This window comes from Mesoplodon mirus (assembly GCF_964341445.2).
Source record: "Mesoplodon mirus genome assembly, chromosome: 13".
In the NCBI taxonomy this organism is placed as follows: Eukaryota; Metazoa; Chordata; class Mammalia; order Artiodactyla; family Ziphiidae; genus Mesoplodon; species Mesoplodon mirus.
In genome coordinates, this window is record NC_138989.1 from 18624074 (window position 1) to 18646561 (window position 22488).

The 22488-nt window shown below is 49.9% G+C and overlaps 2 protein-coding genes across 4 annotated transcripts in view; one reads left to right on the top strand and one right to left on the bottom strand.

Annotated features, from left to right (window-relative positions):
- The window catches only part of KCTD10 (potassium channel tetramerization domain containing 10), a 33824-nt gene extending 11962 nt beyond the window's left edge, over positions 1-21862 (bottom strand). The window contains exons 1-6 of one of the 2 annotated variants that reach the window (XM_082641075.1): positions 21772-21862; positions 14709-14922; positions 5934-6103; positions 3213-3302; positions 2836-2888; positions 1350-1545 (exon numbers count right to left, since the gene is read on the bottom strand). In XM_082641075.1, coding sequence (XP_082497201.1) covers positions 1350-1545; positions 2836-2888; positions 3213-3302; positions 5934-6103; positions 14709-14922; positions 21772-21774 — 726 coding nt within the window. In that variant the 5' untranslated portion in view covers positions 21775-21862. The remainder of the gene's footprint in view (positions 1-1349; positions 1546-2835; positions 2889-3212; positions 3303-5933; positions 6104-14708; positions 14923-21771) is intronic. The other variant, XM_082641076.1, reaches the window with a different exon arrangement.
- Positions 21863-22012: 150 nt separating this feature from the next.
- The window catches only part of UBE3B (ubiquitin protein ligase E3B), a 57766-nt gene continuing 57290 nt past the window's right edge, over positions 22013-22488 (top strand). Inside the window, exon 1 of one of the 2 annotated variants that reach the window (XM_082641070.1) lies at positions 22013-22304. The gene's annotated coding sequence lies outside the window, so the exon portion shown is untranslated. The remainder of the gene's footprint in view (positions 22305-22488) is intronic. The other variant, XM_082641071.1, reaches the window with a different exon arrangement.

Genomic DNA, 22488 nt, shown 5'->3' on the forward strand with positions numbered 1-22488 from the left:
ATAGCAGCACTATTCACAATAGCCATGACATGGAAACAACCTAAATGTCCATCAACAGATGAATGGATAAAGAAGATGTGGTACATATATACAATAGACTACTATTCAGCCATAAAAAATAAAGAAATGATGCCATTTGCAGCAACATGTATGCAACTAGAGATTATCATACTAAGTAAAGTAGGTCAGAAAGACAAATACCATATGATATCACTTATATGTGGAATCTAAATTATGACACGAATGAACCTATCTATGAAACAGAATCATAGACACAGAGAATAGAATGGGAGAGGGATGGATTGGGAGTTTGGGATTAGCAGATGCAAACTAGTATATATAGGATGGATAAACAACAAGGTCCTGCTGTATAGCACAGGGAACTATATTCAATATCCTGTGATAAACCACAATGGAAAAGAATGTGAAAAAGAATGTATATATGTATAAGTGAGTCACTCTGCTGTACAGCAATTAACACAACATTATAAATCAACTATACTTCAATAAAAAGAAAAAAAAAGAAGGGAGGAAAACAAAAAAACCAAAAAACCCAGTCACATAGCCTAAGGAGGAGGGTAGGCAAGCAGAAACCTAAAGGGAGTAAATATCCATTAACAGTGGACCAGATCTCTAACCACACTCTTCAGCATGATCTAGCTTTGGAAAACAGCACAGGGACAGAAGCCAAGGGAGAGGTCAGGTCCACTGGTTTGCAGAGGATGACATAAAAATGGGTCCAGAGTCCAGATCAGTCAGGCAGTCATGTGCTGGGACGAAGCCACCCAGGTTCACGAGGAGTGCTGAGAGGGCCCCGTGAGGGTGGAGGGCTGCCCAAGTCGGTGGGTAAGAGGAGGACAGATGACAAGGAAGTAGTAGCTCACAACTAGAAGGCCAAGGTCAAGACCTTGAAGGTAGCACTGCTCCTGATGAGTGAGACGGATGGGCCCAGTGTGGTGGGAAACAGCGTTGAGCGGAAGACGGCAAGGAGCTGGCACAGGTGGGGTCAGATCGTTGATGACAGAGGAGAAAATGCAGGCAGCGGGGTACACACGGGTACAAGGACCCGTCTGAATCAACCTTTACAGAAAAGGAACCCAGGAGCAGTATGACTGTCTATACTTACTGGGTGTCAGAGAGGAAACGCCATTCTGTTTTTCCAAGCCTACATTTGGATCTTTCCAGGGCCCAAAAGAGAATGAATATTTGAACAATGAGCAGTCATGAGCCAAGGAAAGCATTTTTAGAGCCTTTCCCTCTTGAAGTGTATTTTGCTCAAGGAGAAAGGGAAGTTTTTCAAACACAGATTTCAGATTAGCCACTCAGAACTGTCCTCTGGAGGCACTTACCTTGGTCTGTTTCTTCTCGGTGGCGTAGACGATAGAGGTACAGCAGACTTCAGCGATCTTGCGGCCCTGGCCGTAGAAGGACCAGCAGCAGATTTCGTCCCCAATGACATCCTTTATGAACAGGACCCTTCCATTAAAGCGCAGGGACAGCTTATCAAACAGTTCGATGTTCTTCAACATATTGTCGTCAGAATTGCTGCAAAAGAGCATTTGATAAGGTGGTTGATTACAAGCTGGTGTTAACAGCCACCACTAGTGGGGGAGTGTTTCCACACACCGGGCCCATCATCTCCACCATCCCTTTTCAACCTCACAGTAAGCCCGTGAAGAAGGCACTACCATCCCCAAAGCTCAAAGGAAAGCAAGGGTCAGAGAAATTAGGGGACTGCCTGACGCCAAAAACTAATAAATGGCAGAGCTGAGCCTCAAAAAGACAGCTCTGGCCTCTAAGTCTGCACTCCTCACCAGCGTGCTAGAGCAGACGCCCTGCTGCACAACAGCCAGGAATGAAATGCTGAAACCACGGGGTCTGCAGGCAGAGGCACCAGGTGGGGGACATGGAGGAGAGCCCCACGGAGCCACATGAGAGGCTGAGTGACCTGCCCGAGGGAGACTTTTGATCCTGGGTCCGTTTATGAGTCTTGAGTAACTTCATCGAATACCCCTACAACCCATAAGTTCCTGATTTAGAGCCACATGTTCCCAAGAGCCAAAAGGCATTCTAGAAACCTGTATATATTGCTAGTGGGAACATAAAATGGCGTAGTCACTTTGGAAAACAGTTCGGCAGGTCCTCAAGTGATTAAACGTAGAGTTACCATATGACCCAGCAATTGCACTCCTAGGTATCCACCCAAGAGAAATGAAAACATGTATGTGTACATGCATGTCCACAGCAGCGTTATTCCTAAAGGCCAGAAGGTGGCAACAACCCTAACTGTCCATCAACTGATGGATGGACAAACAAAATGTAGTCTGTCTGAACAATGGAATATTTTTCAGCCATAAAATGAATGAAGTACTGATGCGTGCTACAACACGGATGAACGTTGAAAACGTTATGCTAAGTGAAAGAAGCCAGACACAAAAAGCAACATATTATAAGATTCTACATATATGTAATGTCCGGTGTAGGCAAATCCATAGAAACAGAAAGCAAAATAGTGGTTGCCTAGGGCTGGGGTAGATAAGAGGGTGGGGGGACATGGGGAGCGACTGCTAACAGGTACAAGTTTCCTTCTGAGGTGATGAAAATGGTCTAGAATTAGGTAAGTGGTGATGGTTGCACAACTCTGAATATACTAAAAAACACTGAATTGTGTATTTTTACACGGTGAATTTTATAGTATGTGTGAATTAGATTTCATATCTATCGATCCATCTGGGCATTCTAGAGGTGCAAAAAGGCCACCCTCATCTGAGGGGAACGAGGGGAGCTGGGCCTGGCTGGTGTGAGTGCAGATGTCTTTTCTGGCCAACACCTTACCTGGTATACGAGTATTTGTTGTTACTTCTGTTGTAGAGCAACTTCACGGCTGGCTGTGGGTTGTTTTAAAAAAAAAGGAAGAAGAGAGTCACTTGGAGTGCAGGTGCGAAGGACCACCGGCTTCCCACAGCGCTGGAGCCCTGCCATCCGCCTGAAGAGGCAGGTAAGCGTAGCCTGCTGGCTGGGGTGGGGCTGGAGAGGGAGACTGCGTGAGCCAGCACCAGGAGAAACACAAGATGAGCTGTACGCCCCCATTCCTGACCCCTTCTCAGGCCTTGCCAAGGCAATTTCGCATATTTTTATTCCAAAACTTACTCAGAAGAGCCTCCACCACTTTTGGTAGCAAAAGAAATGCCACAAGGTTGCCTCCACCATACCTTATTTGAAGTCGCTATAAGTTTCTGTTCTTCCTTGGATGAGGTGATGACAGGAACTTTGCAGAAAGGCTCATAAGTATCTTTGTTCTGCTGGAACAAAACATGCTTTCAGCCTGGGAGGCCTGCCCAGCACTGGACTGTTTAAGCTGGCCTGCCGGGCAAAGACGGACTCTGGTGAGGGGAGATGGGGCAGCCATGGCTGGGAAGAGAGGAGGATTCTCAGCACCAGTGAAGTAGGATGGGGGACGACCAGGAGTGGAGTTCTCCAGTGAACCCGCTCTTCGGCCAGGACTGTTATATGCCAGGGCGCTTGGCATATAAATACTAACAACAATGACACATTTCACAGCCCAGGAAGCCACTCAAAAATAAACCCTGAACATGGCAGATGAAATATGATTGCATCAAAGCTCCTAAAACCCCATTGCAATGACTGCAGAGGAATTATAAGCCCATGAGGAGAGAAAGAATGGGAAAAGTGAGGTCAGCAGACAAAAGATGTCAAAAATTCAAGTCTGGAAAGCAGGTCTCAAGTGAGTGATAACTGAGGAGGAGAACGCTGAAACCTAAGTTGCCGGATGGGAAAGAATCCACAGCTTTGAAGGCTGGTGGGCTCAGGGCAAGAGCAGAGGGTCGCGTGCTAGTCGGCAGAAGCACTGGTGAGCCCTCCAGATGGATCCCCTACCCCAGCTGGGCAGGAGAAAAGCCCACTTTCCTGGAGCAGTTTGCACAGGAGAGGACAGGGCTGAGTTGCTATTCCAAAAAGGGGAGATTCAGTGAACGATCTGCACGCTAAATGGTGAGCCCTACGCCCACCCCAGCCCCTTCTCCTACTCAGATCTCAGAAGGCAGCCAGTCAGGCTTATACCTACCAGGCAAGAGAGTGGAGGATTCCTCTACAGGGAGCCACCTGTCCAAAAAAAATAAGGCTACAGATTCTGACATTGAGAGTTCCCACTGAAAACGCCAGCCTTATCATCTGCCACTGAAGCCCACTGGACAACAATACATACAGTGTTTCAGAGCCTTTACTCTTGAGTTTCAACAGACCAAGGACCATCAGATTATACCCAGAAAGCCTCTCAAATATGAGACTGAAACCAAAACAAAGAGAAAAAGTAAGAGAAGGAGTCACACAATGAAGGCAGCAGAAAGAAAACTTCAAATAGTATCATCAGACAGATGAGAGCAGATATCGCATCCCATGAAACAAGATCAGTGTGCTATATAAAAAAGAGCACTCGGAGAACAAGAAAAGGCTCTCGGGAGTTAGAAATACGATAGCAGAAATGAAAAATTCAATAGAAGCGTTGAAAAGATAAAACTGAAAAAACCCTCTGAGAAAACAGAAGGATAAAGGCGACAGAAACTAGGAGGTCAGTCCCGGAGGTTTAATCTCAGACTAACAGAAACCACAAAAAGGAACCCAGAGGGCATGTCTCTAAGACAAAGATGAAACAGAGATTCCCTGATGTGTCTGAACATACCAAAAGGAGACTGAAGTTTCTGAGAATTTAGGGCTGAATTAGGGATGTGTGCTTAGAAAACCAAGCAAACGAAAGACAATGAAGCAATCACTAATTCTGGCAAACTGAAAAGTTACACGAGAAAGGAAATAATCACCGCATACTCTGTGGCTCAACTGTTAACAATATTTACACGACTCAACGTAAACTCTGAGTACGGATTTAATCAAAACTGTGATAAACTATACTGGGAGAAGGAATATGTGCATGCAAGTTTGGTAGTGGCTGGGGGTGGTGTATGAGCTAAATTTTAATTTTCTACAGAAACGCCAGTAGATAATGTGGTAAACTGAAAACTCAATAAACAGTATAAGAAACAGGTGAGTAAAGAAAGAACTGCTGCAAGAATTAAAAGAGGCTGCTGCAGGGGTGGGAGTGGGTGGAAGGCATATGGTAGATTTTTGACATCAACCTAGCTTACAATACTAACTTGACTTGGTAAACGCTTTACATGCATTACTTCAATAAACATACAAATGAAATAAAAAATAACAAAGTAAAAGCTACAACATTCAGTTAAATTTACAGGGAGTTCACAGACTCGCAGTAGCGGCAGGGGTGGTGTGTGCAAATAACAGCTCCTCAGGCAAATAACAGTTCCTCAGGCAGACTGGCATTGTGGGTACTGCCCCAGTGGAGAGCCACCCAAGAGCCTCACGTTTACAGATCCAATTCCTAGGACAACGCAAAGGGGTTCTTCTGATTCTCTGCCATGTTTTAACTTGCCTTGAAATAAATGGCTGCTGGCTACATCTAGAAGTGTTCTGGCTTTGTAGGGATTTTACTGTCCCTAGGCTTGACCCCAGCGGTCCTGTCCCAGCTCCAGCTGAGGAGTGAGGGGTGTCTGTCTGTAGAGATTACGCTGGGCTCTCAACAATGACTTGTGGGATGAGAGTAAGTCTCCCAATGAGTCCAGAAAAAGGATCAGGTTTTATACCCCATGGCTCGGTACTGAAGGGTTACAATGCACACAGGGAGAGGACCCAACACCATGGGGGCTGAAATAAGCCAGAGAGCAGTCAGGTGGCCTCAGCATCACAGGGAAGCCTCTCGGGGGTCGCGCAGGCCAGAGGGGAGCAGCTCCGGGGCCAACTCATTAACTCTCGCAACAGCTCAATGAGGGAGGGGGACAATGAGAAAGGCAGATGAGTCTGGGGCTCCCCCCGCCCACACGGGGAGAAAGGGTGATGCCTACTTGCAGGGCTGCCTGGCACTCTTCCACCAGGCCCTGGACCAGGTAGTACTTGGCTTCTGCCAGCAGCTCCTCGATCTCCCGGCGGCTCTCAGGCAAGGGGACCGCCCCGTCACGAAGGTAGTTGAGTATGGTACCAAAGTGCTTCCCACACCGGTCAATGAGGATCCAGCCTGCGGTGGGAGGAGGGGGGAGGAGAGCTGGGGTGTCTCTTGGCTCCCACCACCTCCGAGGAGAGCAGGACCACAGAGAGGGTTGAGGCCCCGCCTGCCCAGCTACCAGCAAAGGGCTGACCAGGCCCCGCTGGCTGTAGACAAGCACACCCCAGACTCACTGGTTTGGGCTCCTTTATTTTATTTATTTATTTTTTACTTTTTTGGCCACATCGAAGGAAGGATTGAACCGGTGGCCCCTGCAAAGGAAGCACGGAGTCTTAACCACCGGACTGCCAGGGAAGTCCACGGCCCCTGGGGCCTAAAAGCATGTTCCTAAAGTACCTCAAAAATCCCTTTGTTAAGAATATCGCAAGAGGGCCTACCCCACACCTGGATAAAATGGGTCCAAATGAGCACATCCCATTGACAGGGGAAAGGCTTCTGGTGTGAAAATACCTATTCCCTTTTTCAACAACGCTTTTTTTTTTTCAGACTCCCAAATAACAGAGCCATTTCTAAGGAAGCAGACGGCTCACTGCCGCAGGCTCTGGTATCTGACTCCCAAGGGTGACCCCCAGGCACTCACCAGCACCACCACAGAAAATTCCATCCGTAACCCCCCAAACAAGTGTTTAGTGGCTAACGACAGCGATCAGAGATAAAATGGTGACCAGCCAGACCCTGCCCTCAAGCAGTTCAGTCTAACTCGGGGAGATGGCGCTGGCATTCATGAGATACAGAAACACGTCCCAGCTGCTGACCAGAGCCAGGCACAGTGCGAAATCGTGCCTTTTGGGTGGGGACAAGGCGAGCCCTGCTGCTTCTCAGCGTCTTCTCCAGTCTCCAGTCTTGGCCCTGGTCTGCAGGGCTGCTATGCGGCTTCTCGAAATTCCTCCGCTGAAATGCAAATGCTACTGGGAAGGGGAAAGAGGACTGGAGCCTGGGAAGGGGAGGAGGAGGTACCAGAAGGGGAAGCAGGGATGAAGTGAAGACCAAGTACATCTCAAGAGAAAACGTGAAGCCAGACAGATGGAGAAGTCCCAGCCTTCCTGATAAGCAGGGTCACCCCGGGAAGGGGGCCCCAGGTCTCCTGCTGCACACTGCAGGTGAGGAAACGCCAGCGCCCAGGGAAGTTAGGAGGTTCACACAGGAATCACTCCTTCTCTGCCCCTGCTTTCCCTCAGTTTGGGAAAAGAGCCAGGTTTCCACTCCTAAGACCACTATGTCTTCCCAAATCCTCCTCAGCCCCCGGGCCCTGGAGCAGCAGCAGAGGCCAAGGGCAGCCAAGGCACCTTTTCACGTCCGGTCACAAGTCGGCCCGCCTCCCCCGAGTCCAGCCCCACCAAGTGTGCTCAGGTGTTCTAGTGCACTGGTTAGTGTTCTTTGCCGCCATCACCAGGAGAGTTGACAACGAGGCCACTTCCACGTTCCGCTTTGCAACTACTCCTCAGTCCACAGTTCCTGGGCCTTTGGTTAAAGGTCCCGTCTCGTCCCTCCAGAGCCTTCTGCGTGGCGCTTCCACGCTGCTATGGCTTCCTGAGTACCGCAAGAAGTTCATCCCCAACCTCGGCAAAAACAAAGCAAATGTGTGGCCTGGAGTCAGGCCCTGGATCCGAGCAAGGACAACGAGGCCTTCACAGGTGTGGTGAATCCTGTCACCTTGACAGTGCCCGCTGGACATTACGTTCCCGCTCCTTTCTCCAGCTGAGACAACAAAGTGTGGACTCAGCATCTGTTCTGCAGCTCAGGTGCCTACAGGGGCCCTGAGCACACAGGATAACCAAGTGCGGGTGGGCAGGGCGGACCACAGCCCAGGCCCTGCCTCTCCCCGCCCCGCCCCAAGGGGGTTCTTCCCACTCCAGCCAAAACTGGCCAGGCAGGAGTGAGGCCCAGGCCTGAGAGAGCCCCTGATGTTCCAGGAGACGCCAAAAATGCAGATTTCCCTGTGAAATCTCCTGACTTCTAAAGAACAGTAAACTGATTTTTTTTTTTTAAAACCTGTCATTAACCCACCACAGGGCAGCCAAAGCAGGGCATGCTGGCCACCAGCCTGTGACCCCTGTTGTTACTGTGGATCAAGTGCTCTCCTTCCAGCGAGCCGACGAGGTATGGAAAGACCGTATTATCTTCCCAACAGTTCTTGTTGATGGAGGCTCATTCCCCTGCATTTTCCTCAGATGAAAACAGGCTCGGAGAGGTTCAGGGACACTCCCAAGTTGGGGAGGCAGAACTAAACCACAGAGAACAAGCAAGGAACTCGTAGGAAAACTTTTCATCATCCGAAATTGAGAAGACACGTAGAACCTCAGTCTTTGGGAGAAAGGGCAACAAATTCCACCCAGCTGCTCTGGGAAGAAAATGCCCTCGTCTGCCTTTGATGCGTGGACAACGCAGCCGCTCAGAAAGAACAGGGCCCCTGAAATCAGTTACCCAAGTGACAGTCCAGAGTTTCCATAAACGAACAGGCGGACCGTGACACTGGGCTCTGGCTCAAGAATGCTGTCAGGAAATGCTTGTGGTGAAGGAATCATACTTTGGACAAATAAGGGCAAAAAAAAAAGAGCACAGCCAGGCGCACTCTCCATGAGGTTTCAATTAGCATTTTGACTTCAAAATATTTTAGTTGCTTTCAAAGCAGGAATCGATCCCTTTGAAACAGTCAGCTCCAGTCCCCAGCATATAGACAAGCTGAGGGAAGCCAAGCCAGGTCCGGGCGACCTGGGCTCCCTGGCCCCTTCGGCAGGGCTGGAAAGAAGAGTGAGGGGTGTAGACCCGGAGGCGCTGGGACGGGTTGAGTGAGACAGTACAGGCCTGTACTGGAAACCCAGCTCTGCACCTACTTGCTGGATGACGTCGGTGTCTCACTTAACCTCTCTGTCCGACGGTTTCCTGTTCTAAAAATGGTTCCTCCCTGGGCTGGCATAAAGGTAAGATGAGAGAATGTACAGGAAGCACAGAGCACAATGCCGGGTCTGCCAGCAGCCATCACATAGGTCTCTGATGGTGAGCCCTTTACCTATGTCATCATCACTGGAGAACAGACAGGAGTGGCAGCGGCATCCAGAGGCGGAATGTTCCAGCCCCCAGGAAGGGGGTCTGCGTGGTTTCTGGGGTGCCTGGGAGGAGGCTTGGCTCAGAGACGGGGGACTGGACCGCTGGGCTTGCCCCCTCCCAGCCCCGCCAGCAGACCAGGTACTTCCTCTCTCCTTCCCTCCCCCACCTCCTCCAGGGAGCTTTCACTGACCTCTCCTTCTCCACACTAAGGTATTTAGATTTTTATGGTCCCCAAACTTGCCTGTTCATAAGTTGCCTAAGGTACTTGGGTCCTTGTTACAAATTCAGACTCTTGGAAGTAGCCTCGTTCCTAAATCAGAATCTCTAGGGCAGGGTTTCTCTGCCTCAGCACTGACACTTTAGACCGGGTAATTCTTTGTTATGGAGAGACTCTCCATAGGGTAAGTAGCAGCATCCCTGGCCTCCACCCAATAGCATTCCCACACCCAAAATGTGACACCCAGAAATGTCTCTGGATATTGCCAAGTGTCCCTGAGGGTCAAAAATCATCTCTGGGGCTTCCCTGGTGGCGCAGTGGTTGAGAGTCCGCCTGCCGATGCAGGGGACACGGGTTCGTGCCCCGATCCCGGAAGATCCCACATGCCGCGGAGCGGCTGGGCCCGCGAGCCATGGCCGCGGAGCCTGTGTGTCCGGAGCCTGTGCTCCGCAACAGGAGAGGCCACAGCAGTGAGAGGCCCGCGTACAGCAAAAAAAAAAAAAAAAAAAAAAAAAAAAATCATCTCTGGTTGAGCACCACTGACTGAAATAGATCAAAGACCTAAATGTAAAAAATAATGTACAAACTTAGAGGTATCAAAGTCAACAAATCAGATTGGGAGAAGATATTTACAACATAAGACCACAAAGAAATATGATCCAGAATATATACTTATACAAAGAAAGAAAAAAAGGAAAACGGGAAAATGTGTAAAGATACTGGCCGGCAGCTAAATGATGAAACACAACGGCCAATAAACATAAGTCACTCAATGCACTGGATATCAGGAAATGCTAAATAAAACAACAAAGTACTGTATCATAACCATCAGACTGGCGGCAAGTAAACAATGACAGGTGCCCAGTGTTGGCAAAAATTCAGACCCCTGTGGGGAGGATAACTGACACAACCGCTAATACCTAATCAAGCCGAGGATATGATCCCCAATTCCCCTCTTGGGAATCAACTCCAGGACAGAGCTCCCAATGGTGGGTAGGACCTTAATGCTGTGGGCCCTGGCGGGGGGCTGGCTGGGGCCTGGGGACTCCAGAGCTTCTTCATTCACCAAAGTAAAAATATGATTTTCTGGGTGTGCCATGATGTGGCAAAGGCTGGGAAGCAGAGCCCACACGTGCACTGGGAGAGTGTTGGAGAATGATAATATTCCTAACAGTGAATGCTAGAAACAGCCTAAATAACCATCACAGAACATGGATCCATAAACTGCATGGAACACTCTACTTCAGGGAAATGTGTGAACTAGAGCTGTTTTTTCATGGATCAATCTCACAGGCATAATGCTCACTAAAGCAAAAGCTAAAAGGCTAAGTACAAGCTATAACACGTAACACCGTTTATATGATGTTTAAAAATGCACCAGCTATACATTGGTTATGGACATAAACAGTTGTAGTAACAGTAATTCATGCAAAGCCCCACACCAGTGGTTCTCAGCCCTGGCCGCGCATTAGAATCCCACGTAGAATCCCACGGCGAGCTCTTAAAGTCCTAATGCCCACCACACCCTGTCCGGTTACATCTGGCTGAGGAGGGGGTGGGGGACGGACACGACAGGCATCAAGGTTTAGCTCTGAGGGTGACTCTGTGCAGCAAAGACTGAAATCCACCCCAGTGACCCCATAGTCAAGCTACTTAGAGGTCATCGCTGGAAGGGAGAGAGGCAGAGAGGGTAAAGAGAAGCCCCATGGGTCCAGGTAATGTTTTAGTCCTTGTCTGAGTTGGGGCACAGGGGAGTTTGTTACATTATAGAGTTTAAACGCTTTCAACTTATTTCAGAATTTTGCATAAGGCAGGAGGCCTGGAGAGCTCAGGGAAACGGGTACTGCAGTTTTCCTGCTTATTACACTGCCCCACTGGTTTTCTAGGGAAGGTCTACTGATAATTAGATTAATGACTCTCTTCTCTGATCTAGTGTATAGACTTCCTTACTCCAAAAACATAAGCCAGAGACCAGACACCATTTAAGGCGGGAAAGTACTACAAGCAACAGGGAGGGATGAGGCAGGCAACTACAGGTGAGGGCCGGACAGAAGTCGTGTTACTAAAGGTGCCACATAAATCCACCCGCCAATGACGACAATGACAAGGGCTCCGGGAGAAATTCTAGCACTGCAGGAACTGAACCTTTCTGGGGAGGTGTCTGGGAAAGGCCTGATCACTGCCACCGTGTTCTCTCAGAAGAGCGACCCCTGTAGGGGGAGTGTGAGACCGCAACACCCTCATCCCACAAGGCCAAGGCAGGCCACTTCTCCCCAGCGTGCTGAGACCCTTCCCCATAGCCCCGCCCCCTCTACACCCCAGCCCAGGCAGGACTAAAGCAATAACAGACAGCCCCCATTTACTGAGTCTCCCAAAGTGCCGGGCATTCTGTCAAGGGCTTTCTAACGTCCTCATGTAATCCCCATGGCAACCCCGAAAAGCATTATCATTTGCAATTTTGAAATGAGGAAAGAGGCTCAGAGAAAAAGTCACTCACCCAGTGTCACATCACCAGTGAACGGCACATGAGCCTGTATGAGCACAATGCCCAATACGTGGAAACTGCTCCGTAGCGGTTAGCTGGGACAGCTACCATGTGACAGAGCAGGACTCAAATCCAGGTCCACCTCCAACACCCACGCTCCTCTCTGCTGAGGAATTACGTGCACACGGTATACAACTCAGGCAGGCAGAAGGGTGTGTAGTGCAAGAGAGTCTGCCACCCACCCAGGACCCCAGGGCCCCTCCCCAGAAGCAACCAGCTTCTCAGGTATCCTGTACAGATTTCTAGCAACACAATGCATATACTGTTCGGTATCTTCAGAGCCCTTGTTCTTTAACCAGTATGCCGTCCTGCTGGCTTTACTCGCCTGGGTGAGCCGCACTTGGCAATTGGGCCTGTTTGTGGCAAGCTTCACTGCTGCCGACAAGCTTCCTGCCTGAAGGCCAGGGTGAAGCTGTGAGATGCGGAAAATCGACCGCATTTTGTAGATCCAAGGGTGTGCTTAGGCCACGGGTCAGGCTGGGCAGTGTACTCCCCAGGGGCCAACAGGATCGCTCTGCCAGCACAGCGCTGGCTGGAAGACCAGACACCCAGCCTGACATCCCAGGCCCAAAAGGGCTTCATCTCTAAGCTGGTGGTTGGACCATAAGGCTGCCACACTCAGACGACCAGGCCTAGGGCTGGGCCCACATCAAACCACGCACAACAGACAGTAAGAGCCAGCAAGTCCTGGGTTCAGTAGCTTCATCATTTCCAGCCCTGTGGCTTTTGAAAAAGCATTTCACCTCTCTGAGATGTGGATTTCTCACTTAGCAATCGGTAACAACAGCAGCCACCCCTTAAAGGGTTAAGGTGAGGCTTAAATGAAACAAAACCCATAAAAGGCCATACTGTGAGCTTTTCATGATGACTTGAAGGGGGCTGGAGTTCTGTGAAGTGGAAATAGCTGAGGTTTGGAGTGTCAAAGGCAGCACTGCTTCCCTGGAGATGATGGGTTTTCCACGAAGCACCGAGAAAGGACATCCTCTAGCAGCTGTTTAGAAGCCTGCGCAGGCCCACTGGTTCCACTCTCGTGCGTCTCCCAGTTGGGGGATGGGAAAGCTTGTGGACTCTGTCTCCTTTGTGACATGGCATCAAGCCACCAAGGTGAGGGCTCTCAAGGAGACACGGCTTCCACTTTGCCTTGGAAGCAAGCCAGCCGCTTTTCCTGAGCCCCGCCAGAGACTGGGCAGGGTGGAAGAAAGGCCACAACAATCCTGGGGTCTCAGATAAGGTCCACTTCCTTCAGCAGCTGGGGTGCTATTGTCTTGATTTCCACAAATACTCCCGGGCAATGCTGGGTGCGGCCCAGCAGAGGGGATCCTCCTACTCATAAAAACCCTGGTGTTTTCTGGGTGGGGCACGGAGGCAGCTCTGGGGCTCTGACCTCATTCACCTGCTGCTGGGCCAGAAACCCGAGTTTGTGGGGAACCCAGGGAATTGGGACTGCAGGTCCCCCAGCAGCCTGGCTTCTCCAGGACACAGAGGGAGACGCCCCACTAGCCGAAAGTCCAGGGTGTGGTCCTCTTAGGATAGGAGAACACGCTGTGCACACCAGGCCCAGAGCCCCCAATCCCACCCCCTGTGTCAAAACTCGCCACTCTTCCAGGAACTACCATCTCGAGAAAGGCAGGGGAGTCAGCACAGAGGCCAGCCTCGGAAACAGGTAAGGTAGGGTCAAGCCAAGCTGTGGTCTGGCCTGGTCTCAAGCAAGCTCAGGCCAAGGAATGAAGGATGGGGCCATCTTTAAACCTCATGTGACCTGCCCCATAAACCCAGCCCAGGAAGGATGCTCCCTCTTGCAGGGGTCTGAGTGTTCCAGGCGGGTGGAAGCAGTTATGGGAAGTAGGACCATTTTAAACAATCCTTTGCCCTTCATTAACATGACTTTCCACAAAAAGAACAAAAAAACCACACACTGGGGACTTCCCTGGTGGTCCAGTGGGTAAGACTCCATGCTCCCAATGCAGGGGGCCCGGGTTCGATCCCTGGTCAGGGAACTAGATCCCACATGCATGCCGCAACTGAGAAGCTCACATGCCGCAACTAAGAAGCTCGCATGCTGCAACTAAGAAGTCCGCATGCCACAACTAAGTTCCCATGCCACAACTAAAAACAAAGAAACAAAAACAAAAAACCCACGCATTGAATATACATATATTGAATGCTTACTATGGGCCAGTAGTCCCCCCGGGGTGGGTGTCATTGTGCCCATTTACCAGATGGAGAAATGAGACAACGACAGGCTAAACAACTTGATTAGGGTCACCAGACAAGAAAATGGGGAGCTGAGACTCCAAAATCCAGGTTTATGAGTCTTTTATCAGGAACCCATCCTAGGAGGACAACGGTCCAGAAAAAACGCTCTCACCTCTGTCACACTTGAGTTTCACTCTGACATCACAGAATCATGACCGAGAGAATGGGAAGAGAGCCAACCAGGGCAGCCAGTCCAGCGTCCACTGTACAGAGCTGATGCCTGGGGCGGGGAAGTGACTTTCTCAAAGTCACACTGCAAATCAACAGCTAAGTCGAGATTATGACCCCCCCATCCCGCTGACTCCTACTCATCTTCAGCTCTCAGCTTAGGTGTCACCTCCTCAGGGAAGCCCTCCTTGACCACCTCCCCCACCCCCCCGATTAGATCTAGTCTCCCTGTTACTCACTCTCAAGGCTCCCTGCACGCCCAGTAACACTGAGCACAATAGGAAACCTGGGCCTGTGGACACTGCCTGTTTCACGTTGGTTTTCTGAACTGCAAGGAAGCCCTCGACCACAAGCACATCCCAGGCCCCGGAGGCTGGGCTTACCTTCACTATCCGTGAGCACCTCCATGCGCCCGCTGAACATGGCCTTCAGCATGGTGTCCTGCTTGGTCAGCGTCTGCATGGTGGTGTAGTACAGGGCTCCACCCACGTTCAGCTTCACGTACTTGGAGCTGGGGCTCGTGCCCTTGAACGAAGTGGTGCGGGTCGCAGCCGCTGGCACCGCTGAGCTCACCACACTTTCTCCTGACATCTCTTCCTGCCAGGGGACAAACACAGGGGCACTAGGGTCACAGCACCAGGCCTGATTTACTTTTTTCAGCCAGTGTGCTGCAGCTGGCCTCCAGATGTGTTCTGCTTAGTCCAAGTGTATACTGCATTGAAAACAAAGTTTGCTCCCAGCATTGACAACTCGGGAGAATTCACAGGAAAATCTGGGTTTCTGGCTTCTCTTAAAATCAGAGGCCAACTAGGCCAGCAGGGGAACCAGTGGTGGGAGCTGGGGCGTCGGCTGCCCCATGGGGAGGAGCATGCACTCCCCAACCTGCCCCAAACTCCAAGCAGACAGCCTCATACACTGGCTTCACTGCTGACCCTGCAAGTACCAGTTTGACACTCAAGGCTTGCATTACAAGGACTTCCTTTGTGCCCACTACTCGTATAAATGAACACCCTGGCTGTATCCTAAAGCGGCCGAAAGCACTGCCAAGGTCTCGTTTTCTTACTGCTACGCACCACGGAACAGCTAAAAGTGCCACTTTTCAGTTGAATTACCCATGAAACAAGCTTTCAGGAAATTGAGTGGGGTCTCAACTACCATTCCCTTACAGGGAAAAAGTGTTTCTAAGGACTCAACAGAAGACATAAAAACTCTCGGAAGCAAGTTATTGCAAAATGGAGACTTCCTGTACTAGTGCTACCCCAGACAGCAAGGTCCGCTGAGGCTCCCTAAAGAGCACTGCCAGCGACCACGTACATCCCCGAAAGAGAAATGGATGCAGTGTCTGATCTAAGCAGACGTAGGAAAGGAGAGTGGTAGCTGGCATGTGTGTATTCAAAGAAAACTTCTTTTTCCCAAATTCTGTTTTTTTTAAATTGTAGTCTAGCTGATTTACAATGTTGTGCCCATCTCTGCTGTACAGCAAAGTGGCTCAGTTATACACACATTTTTAAAATAGTCTTTTCCATTATGGTTTATCATAGGGTACTGAATACAGCTGCCCGTGCTATACAGTAGGACCTTGTTTATCCATCCTATATAGAATAGTTTACATCTGCTAATCCCAAACTCCCAGTAGAAAACATTTCTTGAATAGGGAACATTCTATAGCTGAAGATTCCAAGAGTGGCTGAGTCTTGACTTGATCTGGAGTACAGCACTGAGAAGGCAGCCCCCGCTGGCCAGGAGCTGGCCCAGCACTCACGCCGAGGCCTCGGGGTTCCCACAGAATGTGAATGACTTCACAGCACATCACCAGCAGACAAGGCAACTCGGCGGCTGATGCATCAAGACACAAGCGAGGCCACTCCGTAATTATGTCCGAACACAGACAAAAACAAGGACATTGTCCCCCCAAAAATGACCAATAAGAGTCATGGCTGCTTCTTACCAATTAGAGCCCCATTCCATCCTTCCCGCCTTCAAGTGAGGAATTATTAAGACCCAGTCCCAGAATTAGCCCTGTTTCCCGGCAGCATTCAACAGAGAGCAAAGCCCCACTTCCCTGAGTCCTTCCCACAATCACCCACCACCAGAAGCCCGAGTCCTCTTTCTGAGACTCTCCACAGTTCTCCCTCAATGCACCAAGGAAACAAACCCAACTATGACTACAGACATACTCTTGGTGGTTTCAGCTAGAGGGCACTGACAACACAAAACCTTTAAAACTATACCCTGGACTGAAAAAGGACTGTTTTTTTTTTTTTTTATTCTTTATGCTTTTCTTTTTCAGACCTCCCACAATAAACACATATTACATTTATAGCTGGTAAAACACAAATGTTATTTTTTTTAGGATTTATTTATTCATTTTTAATTTATTCATTTATTTATTTTTTGGCTGCATTGGGTCTTCGTTGCTGCGCACAGGCTTTCCCTAGTTGAGGTGAGCGGAGACTACTCTTCCTTGCGGTGCGCAGGCTTCTCATTGCAGTGGCTTCTCTTGTTGAGAACACAGGCTCTAGGCAGGCAGGCTTCATTAGTTGTGGCACGCAGGCCTCAGTAGTTGTGGCTTGCGGGCTCTAGAGCGCAGGCTCAGTAGTTGCGGCACACGGGCTTAGCTGCTCCGTGGCATGTGAGATCTTCCCGGACCAGGGCTTGAACCCAAGTCCCCTGCATTGGCAGGCGGATTCTTAACCACTGCACCAACAGGAAAGTCCCCACAAGTGTTATTTTTTAAATGGGGTAAGGGACTAACGGGTGGCAACCTGCCATCCACCAGTGATAGTAGAGGCAATGGCCAACTTGCTTGACCTCCATCCCCTCAAAAGAGTGGCCTGGAAATCACCCACTGGGGAACCCACTGTTGTCAGGGCACTGCAGAATGACATGGATGAAGAATGGCCTCCTGGAGAGAGAGGTGTTTTCTCAAGAAACTGTTCCTGCTTCATTCATCAAGTGAAAACATCACAAGAAGGTTAAGTTTTCAAAAGCTCAGGCTTAGCTCACGTGGGGTCTCTGTGGCCTGATGTCAAACACAAAAGACAGAGGCCAAGAGGAAGTAGTGATGCCTCCCTCCTAGCTTTCCTGTGAAATCAGGCCTCAGAGACCTGCCACTAACAGTTATGACCAACCATTTCCCCCAGAAAGACACACTGTCCGTTTGATGACAGAAATGGCTTACGGGAGTAAAGAGTTTCAGAAAACTCTGATGACCTGGAGCAGGGGGGAAAGAAAAGCTTATAATTATGGATTGGGAGGTTTTTTTGGGGGGTGGGGGGTTAGTTAAGGAAATTTGCCCCCAAACGGAAATACTTTTTTAAGCACTTATTTCAGATCTAAATTTATACAAAAATAAATATGTTTTTGGGAAATGGTGTGGCATTTTGTAAGGCACTTACCGTGAAACAGACAAAAAAAGTCATAAAGTATAATTTTATGTGCTGTACCTTTTTTGCTTTCCAATACCTTTTTAAAGATAATTTGCATACACTAAAGTGTATTTTAAGTGTAGAGTTTGATGAGTTTGGGTCAACTTATGCACCTATGTAGCCCCTACTCAAATCAAGATAGAGAACATTTCCATCACTTCCAGAAAGCCCCTCCCTGACCCTTTCCCACTCCTCCCTTCCAGGAGATACCACTGTTTTAATTTCTATCACCACATACTACTATTTAAATCCAAACAATGCTGGAAGACAGTTATCATTATTTCCATTTTGTGGATTTGGATACCTCAGCCCACAGACAATCAGTCACTTCTCCAAGTGCACGGGTGACGGAGGTGTCTTGAGGAAGCGAGTGAAGGATGTGGGCAAGTCCTGCCTGGCCCCAAGCCCATGGTTTTACCAGTGGTCATGCTTGGTATACACAGAGCTGTGACACAGAAATTGAGAAGGGGGCCCCACCCCCCATTCTTCAGAAAGTACAAAAAAGCTCTGAAAGACAGCAGGTCATGTGTGGCTGAGGGCTTGGGTTTGGAAGTCACACCTGAGTTTAGGCCCCAAGCCCTGCCACTTACCAGCTGTCTGAGTCTAGTCCCGTCTAGCGAGTGGGGACAGCGGCCACACCTTCCAGGGCTGCGATGCCCCCAGACAGCACTCAGCCCAGCCCCTGCCTCAGAACAACACAAAGCACTCAAACTACGATGATCTGGGAATGCGCTCCAAGTCTCAAATTATCTTCTCTTTGAAGTCCATTTCCAGGTCTACTGACATTCGACCGAATCACTAAGAGAGAAAGGCAGAAACCATCCTGATCTAGCTTGAGACTTCCAAGGAGACAGAGAAAGCCCTGAACCTTTCCAGAGCCCACCCCTCCAAAGGTCAGTCACTTCAATACTAGGAGAGGCCCTTGGAAAAAAGATTCTGGCTGTGTTCATCCCTAAGCCTGAGTCACAGGGAGCGGAGGACACAAAGCAGTAGACAATATGCCTCTCACAGCAAACCTCTCTTCGGAGGCCTCCCCAGCCATCCCTGCTGGGATCCTGCCTTTGTTTCATCGTTAATGAGGTTGGGGAGGTGAGGCAGGAGAGAGCACAACTGGTTACAAGAAACAGAGGTAATTAACACTTGCCGTATTGGTTACTGATTCTACTCAATCAGAAGTTTATTCCTGTTGGATCAGTAAGTCCAGGCTTCTCTTTCCAACCTCCCCTGAGCATACTGTTGCTGATTCTGAACAGTGGCTCTTCACTTTAAAAAAATCCTTATGCCTGGGCCCTACTCAGGGAAATTCTGATGCAATTGGTCTGCGGGTGTGGCTAGGCAATAGCACTTTAGAATTCCAACTCCCTAGGTGATTCCAATGTGCAGCCAAGATTTCAACCAGCTGTTCTAAAAGTTCTGTGTCGCCCCACTCCAATCAGCCTACATTTAACTTCCTGGTCTTGGAGAAGCTCCCCAACCTCTGGCTCTATAAGCCCTATGAACTTCTGACCACACAGAAAAACAAACCAAATCAGAAACAAAAGCAGGCCCCTGCTTCACAGCTTCAGGCCACACACAGACAAGAAGCAACTGTATGCATGCTTAAAAATAAAAATCAGCCTAAGGGGTAAAACCCCTGACTCGAAAGGAGACCCAGGCAAGTACAACAGGAAAAAAGGCACCAAATCCCTCACCCTTCGAAGTTCCCTCTACCTCTCTCTGTAGAACTGTCTCTCGTGTGTGTGCGTGTGTGTGCGTGTGTGTTGGAGATGTGTGTGGAAGGTCTGAATAAGAGTTCAGCAAACCTAAACCTGCAGTTCTGTGTGACGTTCAGACAAACGGTTTCACCGAGTCTCAGCTTCCTAACTTGTAAAGTGAAGTTAAAGCCATAATCTTCAGAATAACCCGCAAGGAATAAATATTTAAGTATTTAGTGTAGTTTCCCTTTTGCTCAAGTTGTCCTTGAGGCCAGAGCTTCCCAGCCTTGACTGAACTGGAATCACCTGGGTGCACTTAAAAAGTGGTGATGCCTTGGCTTCACCCAGAACAATTAATCAAATTGGGGAAGGGTGCAGCAACTCAGAAACTAGTGTTTAAAAAGCTCTTCAGGTGATTTTAATGTGCAGCCACAAAGCTCAGGTGTTTCTTTAACTAGCTAAGAGTTATTGTCTTGAGGCTAACTATAAAACTCCCTCTACCCCCCAAATCAGGGCACTTCTACAACTCAGAGGTCTGCTGTTCCATTTCAACAAAACTAAATTCAACCAGTGGACTTCCCTGGTGGCGCAGTGGTTAAGAATCCGCCTGCCAATGCAGGGGAAACAGGTTTGAGCCCTGGTCCGAGAAGATCCCACATGCCGCGGAGCAACTAAGCCCGTGCGCCACAATTACTGAGCCTGTGTGCCACTACTGAAGCCCGGGCGCCTAGAGACCACGCACCACAACGAAGAGTAGCCCCTGCTCGCCGCAGCTAGATAAAGCCCGCGCGCAGCAATGAAGACCCAATGCAGCCAAAAATAAATAATAAATAAATTTATGAAAAAAATAAAAATTCAACCAACCACATAACTGTAGCATTATTTTGCATCCAAAACTTACAGGACAGCCACTGATATTTCCAAGAGTTTTGTCGAATTACTTTCTCTTCCTGTGTTGAGCACACAAACCATTGGCCTATTTCTTTCAGCAGGCTAGTGAGGAAAAGGTTATCATCACTCCCATTTTTAAGGGGAGAAAAGTAAGTACCAGAACTATTAGGATCCTCTGCCTTCCACTCTCATGCACCTCTCATTATAGAGCCCAAATCAAGAAATCATCACTCTCATCCGCTGCAGGGCTTGCTAAAACAGATTGCTGGTCCCCACCCCCAGACTGACTCAGTAGTCTGGTAGGTCTAGAAAACTTGACCATTTCTAACAAGTTCCCAGGTGATGCTGCTGGTCTGGGAACCACAGTTTGAGAACCACTGCTTTAATGACGTCTCTCCCTCAAGTGGAACTTACTTTGCACAAAATGGAGCTGTTTAAAGTCAGATACAGGTTGAATCATTTTTTTCTTCAACATTGGCCTTGGGACCGGTGTTCCCTAAAGACTGCACTTGCCAGGTTAAAGACTTGGGGCAAACAAGTAAAAAGAGGGTCTGGGCTGAACTTTGGTCATTCCCACCCAGGGAAAAAGGGCTATTCAAGAACAGACCTTTGAAGGATTCCAAGCACAGAGAAACTTCCCACAGCTAGAAGATAAGAGTGTGAGGCATCCCCAGCTCCTTGGGTGTGGCCACCCCAGGTCTCGACGCAAGTGACTAGATAGGTACCCAGGCGCCAATTAAGGCGCTGGATTCCGTGGGCGAAGGTACCCTGACCTCAGGACCCCGGCATCATACCTCCGCGGAGTTCCCAGCACCGAGCGCACGCCCGCCGGCGGGCTCCCTCGGTTTCTTTCCTCCGCTCCACTGGCCCGTGTGTTCAGACGCACTTGTAAGCCTCGTCCCCACTTCACCGAAACCCAGTGACTCTAGCACAACTTCCAAAAACCCCGAACACTCCGCTCCAAGGAATCCCACTTCGCCCTCTCATAAACTACCCATTCTCCTTCACAACCCTGCCCAAATCCTCATTTTCCACTCCAGATATCCATCTTCAGTGACATCTCTTTGTTCTCTTTACAATCACCAATTCTCATTTCCGACCAGCGCTGAAGTCTCAGAGACTGCCCCCCCTACTCATCCATGCACATATCTACTCCCGAAGCCCAAATGCCCTTTCCCGGATCCCACAACAGCCAGGGACAGCACTCCCCTACACACACACACACACACACAAGCACACGCACACACTTCTCCGTCCAGAGCCCTTCCCCCATCCCCGGCCTCGCCCCCCATCCATTCCCCCAATCACCTCTCTCCTATCGCGACAGCCCCTTATCAAACCCCCTCCTCTCGGTCCCTGCCCCCTTTATTCTACCTCTGTCCCGCTCTCTCGCCCGCCCAGAGCCCCCAGTCCGCGGGCAACGCCCTCCTTACCATGAAAAGCCGGAGGACGCCGGAGTCTCCAAACCCGGACTAAGAAAGACAGGAAACACCCAGCTCGCTTGAGCCTAGGGCGGAGGCGGGGCCGGGGCGAGAACTTCCGCACTAGGCCACGCCACTTCCGCCCCGCAGAGGACACCTTCCTAAAGGGTCCGTTGTACTCCTAGATATCGGCCGCTTTCCTTCCAAGTTCCCTGGCTGGAATGGGTTGCATCCCTTCTCGGATGGGTCAGGCAATTATCCCGCTCCTAATGCTCCGCTTTTTCGGCTTCCATAGAGGAGGACAAGGTGCAGGGAGGTTTTCCTTTCCGGACGAAGAAGCTCTTCGGAACTGTCGTTTCCGGGACTGGATAGTTGTTTCCCGGCGGAGCTCTCAGAGTGAACACCCCGGGGCAAGATGGCGGTCGGGCCTCGGCTGCTGCCCCGGGTCAGGCAGAGCTCGGTGGTCTTGGGCTGAGGCGGTGGTAAACTGCGGCCCCGACCCCGAGCGCGGGGGCCTCGAGCGGATAAAGGTCTACGGCCTGCGGGTAGCGAGTGGCAACAGGGTTGTGGGTTCTCTGGGTAGTGGGGCCGGGGACTTGGAGGGAGGTGCACCTGGGGCTGGGTCCCTGCTTCGCCTGGTCGGAGGGGCAGTGCTGGGGACTGGCTTTCGGGTTCCGGTGCGGGGTGGAGAGGGGGAGGGGCTCTCCGTGACCTTTTTATCTCTGGGGC